At 42.1% G+C, this 10,139-nt stretch overlaps 1 protein-coding gene across 1 annotated transcript in view; it reads left to right on the top strand.

Moving 5' to 3' along the window:
- LOC118413904 (formin-binding protein 4-like) overlaps positions 1-8,317 on the top strand; it is a 15,693-nt gene extending 7,376 nt beyond the window's left edge. Inside the window, exons 8-17 of the mRNA XM_035817533.1 lie at positions 206-461; positions 850-1,015; positions 1,264-1,296; positions 2,775-2,812; positions 3,172-3,276; positions 3,768-3,901; positions 5,057-5,301; positions 5,437-6,068; positions 6,574-6,761; positions 7,542-8,317. Of these exons, the coding sequence (XP_035673426.1) occupies positions 206-461; positions 850-1,015; positions 1,264-1,296; positions 2,775-2,812; positions 3,172-3,276; positions 3,768-3,901; positions 5,057-5,301; positions 5,437-6,068; positions 6,574-6,761; positions 7,542-7,674 (1,930 nt within the window). The 3' untranslated portion in view covers positions 7,675-8,317. The remainder of the gene's footprint in view (positions 1-205; positions 462-849; positions 1,016-1,263; positions 1,297-2,774; positions 2,813-3,171; positions 3,277-3,767; positions 3,902-5,056; positions 5,302-5,436; positions 6,069-6,573; positions 6,762-7,541) is intronic.
- Positions 8,318-10,139: the final 1,822 nt, after the last annotated feature.

Below are 10,139 nucleotides of genomic sequence, written 5' to 3'. Positions count from 1 at the left end.
CTATCCTGATTCTGCAATTCTTTAATGAAATACAAAATTTAGGCCTTTTTGATGTGCAATTTCAAAAGACAAATCAATCTCTACAACTGCAAATGATATGGAGATGACTTCTTGTCAGTCTGGTTTATCTTTATTTGATTTATCTTTCCGTTCTGTTTTACCTGTTTACTGTCAACAGCGTATGTATGCAATTGTTATTTCACAGCATGGACACAGCATCGCCCTTCCAACAAGAACTTGAGGGTGCAGCGACGCCCCCTACTGAAGATGTTGATCCTAACACCCTGCCTCTTGGTACAAGGAGACTCCCAGCATTCAACAACACTTTAACAACAACAGCAGCAACAGCAGCCACCTCTAGACCAGAACCAGCTGAGACAGAAGACATGGAGGAGGAAGAGGAGAGTGAGGAAGAATTTGACATTGACAAGCAGCTGGACCTTGCACTGGAGAGGAAAAAGGTAGAGTACTGCAACTGTCAAGTTACACTAATTTTTCTTCTAAGTAGAGTATCTCAAGTTTGTCTTTGACTACTAAGTTTGGAATTGAGGATGTCCAGAAAATCTCATTTATATACAATTCGATTTCTACAACTGAAAGGAAAAGGTGCAGTGACTCATTCCGGACATTTTAAGTGACATACTAGTGATGCTGATGAAGAGTGATTGCTGTCACTCAAAATATCAGAAAGTAATCTCCAACTCCTGTTCTGCTTTTAAGGACTGATTTTTCTTTAGATATTGTTTACGTGGATGTCTAACCTTGATTAACGTGTATGTACAAAAAAATGTATCAATCAAGAAAATGTTCTTAGTAACAGTTCTAACTGAGAATCCCCACATCCATCAGGACGTTGTGTCCACCTCCCAGGCAGAGTTACCTCAGGAGGAGGATGACCAGGAGCAGGGTGGGTACTCACCAGCCTTGTTACTGGCAGTGGCAAAACAGAAGTCCAGTAGGCCAACAACCCCCACACCAACCAGGGACGTGTCAACTCAGTATGATGAGACAGTTGGTATGTATACATGTGCTACAACAGTTTTAACTGCATTTGATTCACATCTTAAATTGTTCCATTCTTGTTTAAAAAGACCGAAGCAAAAAATTCCCTTTGGAAAACGCTTTTGACAAGCAAACATAAGTGTAAGGCAATCAACAAAATTACTGCAAAATTGTTAAAATGTCATCTAAGTGAACAACGTCATGTAATCTATACATTGTATATACTATTAATTATCTTTTTGTCTCTTTTCAAATTTGCAGGAGAAGAGGATGGAGAATCACTGCTTGACATGGGTATGTACAAAAGAGGTGTGAATGAAAAAAATGGGGGGTTTCATATGATTTAGCCTGATTATAGCATTAAGCATAATATAGGTAGACAGTAGTACCAGTACTGGTATGCATAGTTACCATGCCGACACTTTCAAACTTAAAAAGGTATTTCTAAAAGACATGCATTGGTTAAGGCCCCCTCTCACTTGACGTGCGGCACGCTTGCGGCATTGCTGCGTTCGAAAACGCAGATGTACCGCCACGGAACCTAGAGGTGCCGCAAGTAAACGTAGAGGTGCCGCAAGCAAACCTAGAAGTGCCGCAAGCAAGCGCGACGTTTTTTAAAAAGTTTAAAAATAACGCAAGTGGCAAGATGCCGCAACAGTGCCGCAACAGTGCCGCAACGGTGCCGCAACAGTGCCGCCACCATGCCCCAAACAGTATCAAGGATATATTTTGCCTATTTTACACCAAGAATCAAAAGTAAACATCCTTTTATCACCGAAAAACTATTTTAGATGCATTTCTAATAATTTTACAGTGGTTTTCGATCCAGTAAAAACACTGCGAATTCCACAAAACTTACCTTGTATCCGTATTCAGAGTTAACTTAAAAATACATCTTTTGATTTATTTAATTGGAAGTAGGTCAGTATTTTATACTTGAAAACAAAAAATAAGTAACTGGTTTATCGATTAACCTACGGATGTAGAGATAAAGGTTATCGTACAACGTTCAAAAAGAAATTATTTATGTTGGATGATAACGAGTTTGCGTTTGCGTTATAACGTTACAAGCTAATCATTGCTGGTAGCCTGCCACCGATAAAATACAAAATTGCAGTCATTCAGACCCATGGGCCATATTTTTCTCACTTTTTACAAATATGATAGACTTAGACATCAATAGGCTGGCAAGCCATCCGCCGACAATGAAAATACTCAGCGTCATACAAAAAAAGTATGAGATATCAAACATTTTCATTTTAGAAATTTGCAAAATTGGTGAATAAACATATAAACATACATAATTACATATAACGTTACATGGTGCAAAACGTACACATCGAGTGAAATCTGGTATATAGTTCGTGTCCGTTCATTTGGGTCATTTCCTTTACTGTAAAAGTCTTTCAAGGTTATTTATAGCATATGTACCATATAATTCATTATCATAAGGGAAATCTTTTCATTATAAATCTCATTTTGGGGCATTCTCATCATGTTACGGTGATTTTTCATAAATTGACAACGCTGCAATTGTCAATAACATGTTCATTTAGTCTAGAAACGCAACAGTGCCGCACGTCAGTGTGAGTGCCAGACAAAATCGGTGAATTTAACACAACAGTGCCGCAGTGAACGAACGCAGCAATGCCGCAAGCGTGCCGCACGTCAAGTGAGAGGGGGCCTTTACTTCAAAGATGGTAGAATTGGTTTATCTCAATGTTTATCTGAATTTTCAATCATTTATAACTAACTAATGTGTAACTTTTCAGCCTCAAGGAAAAAGGCCAAAGAAGAAAAAGAATTAAAGGTAAGTCTCTTTTGTTTGATTTCTTAGTGTATGATAAAATATGATAGTATTGCTTCAACCTCTTTGTTTCAATGGTCCTGTATGATTTCATCAAACTTTTTCATGAAGTTAGGGTCAAGGAAGTTACATTGTAAGCTAAGAAAGAGAGAAGAGGGAGAATGTAACCTCTTCATCACATGATCCTGTTCCTTTTTTATATTTATTTTTATCTAGTTTTATTAGTTGTGAAAAAGTAGTATTAATTAGATTTTTCTGACATTCTACTTTATTTTATGTGATGCACCCAAAATATTTCTCGTGCCCCCAATCCCAAAAATGAATTTCGAGCGCTGCTCTTCCCTTACTTTTCCTCTCTGCAGACTGAGATATCAGAGCTGGCCTCCACCATCGGTGCCAAGCTGGAGTTCCTGAACATCGCCAGGAAACAGCTCAGTAAATTCCAAGTGCTGCTTATAGAAATGGAGGTGAGACATAGGTGTATCGTTAGCTCCAAACTTGTATCCGACTTTTGTTGTGTGCAAAGTCCAGTGGTTAGTGACCCTGCCTCTGGATGAAGAAGTCATGAGTTTGAATCCAAGCTGTGTTGACATACATGCTACTGGAAAGCTAGGGTTGCAGTTATTATGACAGGACCTTAAGCTGAGACCCACTGCCCATTGTGCTTGTCAAAAAGAGCTAGGGGAATTTCCTCTGGTACCATGAGCTTGTGACACTAAATAGCATCTGTCTCGTCTTTGACAACCACTGAAAAATTAGCTCATGTGTTGATTAAGTTCGTTAGAGCTTAGCTGGTTCGAGATCACTTCTTATTTTCTTCAGGTTTAGTATGTCCAATTTATTTAAATATACAATTCTTCAACGCAAATTTTTAAGATATGCTGGATAATGCTTTGCTTTTTTATTACTTTTTTGTTGTTGAATTACTGTCTAATGATGAATACATGTTTCTGTACAGACCAGAATCCTGGACTGGCGGGAAGGCGCGCTGGAGTCCAAGCACCTCCTCCGCAAGCTCAAGGAAGCCGACTGGCAGTTTCAGAATTATGAACTTCACGCGGCCCCACGGGGATGGACTTGCCACTGGGACAGGTAGGGAAAAGATTTTGGAATTTTTTTCGGAAAATTTAGAGAGGAGAGACTTTTCCCAGTGTCTCATGATCAGAGTGTCCACGCACTTCTTGCCACATGCCTGTATGTTTCTCCTTCCACCAATCAATGAAGCCTTTGAAAAGTTGACATCAGAGATTGACAGAATGAGAGAGGCAAGTGCAGGAGAAAAAAGAGAACCCAGACATCAGAAAACAAGAGCCACATTCAGCAGCCCTGGACACAACAGGAAGGGGTGAAGTCAAGATGGCAGAGAGATATTGACAGGAAGCTCTTGGTACCCAAGAAAAAGAAAATTAAAATCTTGATTGGTAGAGGACTAGCCTCTACATAAAAATGGTTTGGTGTTCTGCAATATGTGTTGAGCAAGCCAGGAAATTTCCGCATCGTGACATGAACGACTCTGCATTCCCGTGACCAACCGTGAGGAGGGAACAGGCCCTGAGACTTCGCAGGAGAGTCAGGATCCATGAGGTCAGTGGTACATTATCCTCTCTACTGCAGTCGTGTTTTTTTTTAGTCATTTTCTGATTTCTGTGCCAACGACTGTTTGTCACAATGTTGTTCCAGGCTCCTGATGCAAAAGGGGGCCTAAGGGTGGCTTGGTAATATGGCTCCCCGTCAAATCTGGCCATCCAGTTTTCAGATGGTTGTCCCATTGCAAGTCAAAATGTCCAGCCAATGGAGCTAGCGTGACCTGTGGACCATCCCCAGATGGTTTTCACAATTTGATCATCTTAAACTGCAGGGTCATTGTATTGGGCAGTCTCCCCCTCGAAAGCCCTGTTAAGGGTTACACAGTGGGAGGTATAGAGTTAACTGTGTGTCTGTTGGCACAATATTAAGACTTCCCATTATACATTGTTCTCAGATATTGCAATATGTACAGTGTTCAAAGTTTGAGCACACATTTGATCAAATTTCTTGTCAGATATTAATGCTATAGTTCTGTCTTCTTTCAGATGCTATATTTGCCCAGTCCTAACCCCATCTGATGTTGTTTGCAGGGATTTTATGTTTTTCCTTTGTAGTTTTTCTCCTTCTCGCCAACACTTTTTGAAAGTGTAGTTGGTGCTTGGCTGTGTAGGAGGGTACTCATTCTGCTGGTGTTTGTTCTTCCGCACCCCCCTCCCCCAGGGCCAACAGGCGCTATTACTACATGAACACGGCCACGGGAGAGTCTCAGTGGGAGTACCCTGAGGATGGTGTTGGTGGGGCCAGTCAAGAGGCTGTCACCTCGGCAACTGTGGCCACGGCACACGGGAAGAGCAGCCGTGGAGAAGCCGTGTCTGCAAAGGGGACTGTGACGAGTAGTGCAGCTTTGCCAGAAGTATATACAGCATCAAGTGGAGCCTCAGAATATGCACATTTACTTGCATTAGGTGAGGAAGCTAACCACAACATATTGCATGGACTTTATATAAAAAAAAATGTGTTTCGATGTTAACTTAGATATAAATTGTATTATCCTAGAAATGTGCTGCCTGTAACACTGTCTTTCTTGGTTTATTGTTCAGGTCAGCCACAGGTCACTGGTGTCAGTGCTGTGCCTGCCCAAGTATCAACCGTCCCCCCAGCCCCGGTACCTGCCCCCCTCCCCACAGAATCCTTCGCCCCTCTCCCTGGTGCCCCTCCTCTCCCCCCTGAACCACCCCTACCCCCTCTCCCTGATGAACCCCCACCCCCTGGGGATGAACCTCCCCTCCCCCCTGGCACTCAGCCTGTACCCCCTCCCCCACCACCTGACAGCCCCCCTCCCCCTCCTCCCCCTGACTCCCCGGAGGAAGGTGAGATCAGTGATGTTGAGATGGAAGACACCAAGCCTGAGGAAGACGCAGGAGAGACCAAAAAGGAGGACCAGCCAAAACCGCCTTCCAAACCTGTCATCCTCGCCCAGCCCCCCATCCGCTACCAGAGCACGCATACCGCAAGCAGCACGGTGATTGGTGCACCCAGTGCCCAGGCAGTTATGTACGGACCAATGAGCACAGCTGTAGCTGGACCTGTCATGGGGGGAGGCCCCATGCCCTATGTAAGCCAGCCTGTGATTGGTGCTCCGGCAGCACCTGCAGTCAGCAGTGTAGCTGCAGCAGCTCCACCCATCAAGTCAGGGTCACCTGGGCCATCTAAAGTGAAGAAGCTGAAAAAGGTTAGAATCTTGACATTTAGTCTTCTTACCATTTCTTTTTGGATTCCTCATTTTATAGCCTGCGTTACTTTCTGGTGCAGAAGTTCCCTATAGTTATATCTCAAAGTTCATTTTTGGGAATATGTGTTGGTTCACTGGTGCACCAAACCTATAGATCCACAGAAAGAACTTAGGCACACAATACAGAATTAAGTAGAATGTCAATAAAAGTTGATCTGTATTTATATAGCCAGTATAACCGCCCTTTGGCATAACACACCACCTTTGCAGGCACGTGGCATGGTAGCAGCTGGTTATATTACACAGAACGACCTGTCACACCTAACTTTTGCACATCTATCTGCAAACATTTCTTTAAACTATCCAGTGAAGATACCTCTACTGTGCTTGGTGGTAACAAATTCCAGTGTGCCCAGACGTATACCACTTACACTCCGTTTTTGGAAAATACAAGTTGGTGAAAACACAATTTTTTTTAAAATAATGCGAATTTTTGTGCCACCAGATCAAGCGCCCGGCGGTGGCAGGTGGTCTGAAGAACAAGAAGATCCCCCACCTGGTGCAGAAGTGGCAGAAGATCAAGCAGGAGGTTGAGCAGGAGCAGAAGGAGATGGAGGAGGACTCTGAGGAGGAGGATGAGAAGGTCCGCACACAGAAACGCATCGAGGAGTGGAAGAAACAGCAGCTGGAGAGGTCGGTTACTGGGGTATACATGCTTAATGTTTAACACGTTAAGCCTTGTTTCTGTACTACTGGTAATATGTCTGACAGCCCATTGAGAAGGTCCGCACTCAGAAACGTATCGAGGAGTGGAAGAAACAGCAGCTGGAGAGGTCGGTTACTGGGGTATTCATGTATCAAGCCCTGTTTCTTTATTACTGGTAATATGGCCCCAAATATCCTGCAATAGCCTTTAGTCACATTCGTTTTATGGTCGCAAACTGAATGCATTCATTGAGAAGGTGCAGACAGAAACGTATGACGAGTGGAAGAAACAGCAGCTGGAGAGGTTGGTTCCTGGGATATACATGCTTTAAGCCTTGTTTCTGTACTACTGGTAATATGTTTGATGGCCCCAAATATCATGTGATAGCCTTTAGTCACATTTGTTGTATGGTCACAAACTGAATGCATTCATTAGGTTGTCATTCATGTGTTGTAAAAAATTTAGGTGGCTTGTTATGGAAAAGGTTTTTGTTGTGTTTGACCCTTGTCAGTTGTTGGTGGTTGAAATCACCATAACAGTAGAATCATACAATAATCCATGACAGATATGACTACTCCATTTAACAGAATTATCTTCATCCTAGCTTAGCTTTCCATTGCTTCCCTTTGCAATTGCAAATGGGCGCAGATACTTCAGTGTCAAAGATCCTGTCAATTAGTATTATTAACCAATTGGTACATGTAGATAACGCCATGTGCAAAGCTTTGTTCCTTCTAACCCTTGCTTTTCCTTTGAACCATCCACAGTGGAGGAGCCGCGTACAATCCCAACTTCGAGGCTGTCACTGTGGACTGGAGAGAGCGGGTCAAACGGCGGCGGATGAACGAGGGAGGGAGCGGGAGTAACTCTCCGATAGGTTTCCTAAAGCCTGACTCATAACACTGTTCAGCCAACTTCTCTGAACCTTTGTACACTTTTTTGTAAACCCCAGTATGTTGTGTTAATACAGTACTCTGTGGCTTTTGGAGGATCAAAACTCATTTTTTATGAGTACTTTTCGACAATGAATATTATATAAAAAGTGATGACTTAAACAGTGTCTTCACTTTGACCTCGAAATTACGAGATGTGTCAATGCTTCTTACGGAGCAAAGTGCTCTAATCAATTTGTCATACAAATCGGTTAGGCAAAGGCATCAAAGCATTTGAAAATGCTTACTATTAGTGTTTAAGAAGAGAAAATTAGTTGCAATTCTATACATATTATGTACTGTAAGTATCTGAAACATTCTGTGTAGTGAACATTTGTATCTTGCAGACATTTCTCCAGGTTAGGTTGAAATTTCTCAGCACAAATGGTGGCACATGTGCTCTATACATAAAGTAGAATTTGTGATATAACTTATGCCAGTAAGATTATTTTAACAGTGTTGGTTTCACAGTTGTAATTTCATCTCACAATTTAAAGTAAAGATTGAATCATAGTCTGATTATTACAGATCAAGCCTTCTCTGTGCAAAAACTGTGCAAAAACTTGTTCCACAACATTGTAGGAAGATTTTCTGCAGTTATGGAGGATCTTAGCTGTTACCGGTATTCATATTCACATTCAATCGGAGGAAAATTTCATGTAATTTTTATCGGAATCCATACCCGAGATATGAGAAAAGCTGGCAATAGATGTATGTGATGTAAGTATATTAAGGCTATTCCATTTGTTTGAAACGTACATGGGTGGATGTCAACTTAAAGGGATATGAGTTCCCCCTGCTTATTTTGAGTGGAATAGCCATAACAAGTGGTGAACTCCTGTTTGTCACCTGCCTTATTGGTCACTGCTAAGTAGTGATGTCATTGTACATGTCACAAAATAGGTAAAAAATAAATACTATGAGCTGACAACCTGTGGTGCAAGAATGTTGTTTATTCATAGGGCAGAGAATAACAGAGAATATTCCTGACAGGTAGAACCTGAGGTGAGGAAATATGCAAGGTTACACTCAGTTAGTATTTCATCCTTTCTTACTATTACGGTATTTCAGAGTTACATGTAAGTCTGATATTTAAATACTAGTGCTGACACATATACTTGTCTGGAGAATCGTGAAAATGCCACTGATACAATGTTGGTGCACAGGTAGCAGAAATTGATTGGTGGGTGTGAGACTCCAAATATGGTGTGACAGGTGTTCATGATGACATCACCCGTAAATCTGGTCGATGAGTGGCTGGGCCTGGGCCTGCAGCTGGTGCAGTTGTGCAGTCAGCTGCCCGATTTCTGCGGAGTCTGCAAGGTGTGAGATATGACAAGAGATAAGCACTTACACCAGAGCTTGATTGCTGGTGCACATGCATTTCCTTTCAGTGTTTTCAATTTAAAGATAATCTTTGACAATGATTACCGCTTGTGGATAATAGAACATATCAAAGTTGAAAGCTGTTCTATTATCTACATGTATGCGTCTCTCTGAAACAAATTGTTGTAAATGATGATGATGATAACTTTGATAGATGCCATATCAGGCTACATACAGGCTGCTGGGCATAATGCGCCAACAGAGTATCTCTCGGAGTACAGGTTTAAAGTTTTAATCAAAATTCAACGCAGACGTAGTGTATATTGTAGCCTCGGATTTACAGCTACAGCATGGTAATTAAAATCCAGATAAGGCCATGTTGCTTTGATTACACTGATGGCATACGCGCACAACAATTTTCGTCCGTTTTCAAAAAATAAGTTTTAAACCATACTGTAAATTATACAAAGCAGCTGCTGTAAAATGAGCATAGATAGCATATAACAGATACTTATGTCTTGGAATTCGATTTCATAATAAAGGCGACGTTTTGGGGGGCCAAACTTTTTACTCGCATGCTCGCACCCGTTTGGGGGCTCGCAGACGATGTCATTAACACAATCAAGTCAATATTGCATAACCCATTAGAAAAGGAAAATCATCAAAGATTGACGTTTAATAAGGTCATTCCCGTCTGGAGACTACAATGAAAAAACAACCCCTTCATGTTTTGATTTGCCTTTCATAAGGCTTTAGCAGGTTTTGTCTGATCTCTGTGATTAGAAGGCACATACATACCGTCGTCCGCATCTTGGATCTGCTGTGCCAGTTGAGACAGTTGGTGTTGTAAGGCCATGGCCTGCCAGTAACTGTCCTGAATGTTGTCCCAGAAGCTCCTGTCCACAGCCTGGTCTCCGCCAGACCGTACGGGTGCCCCGGAGATCACCGAAGTCGTCACCGACAGAAGGGCGATGGCGAGCAACCCGTGGAACTTCATAGTGCTCTGTACATGTATATCATCAATATGAAATTGGTAATACCCCCTTTCCACTAGGACGGCGCTCTCGCCGCGCTCTATCTTCGACCTCAAATTCGACATATCGCTCA

The sequence above is a fragment of the Branchiostoma floridae genome, chromosome 4 (assembly GCF_000003815.2).
Source record: "Branchiostoma floridae strain S238N-H82 chromosome 4, Bfl_VNyyK, whole genome shotgun sequence".
In the NCBI taxonomy this organism is placed as follows: domain Eukaryota; kingdom Metazoa; phylum Chordata; class Leptocardii; order Amphioxiformes; family Branchiostomatidae; genus Branchiostoma; species Branchiostoma floridae.
This window is presented reverse-complemented; position numbering and strand designations above follow the sequence as displayed.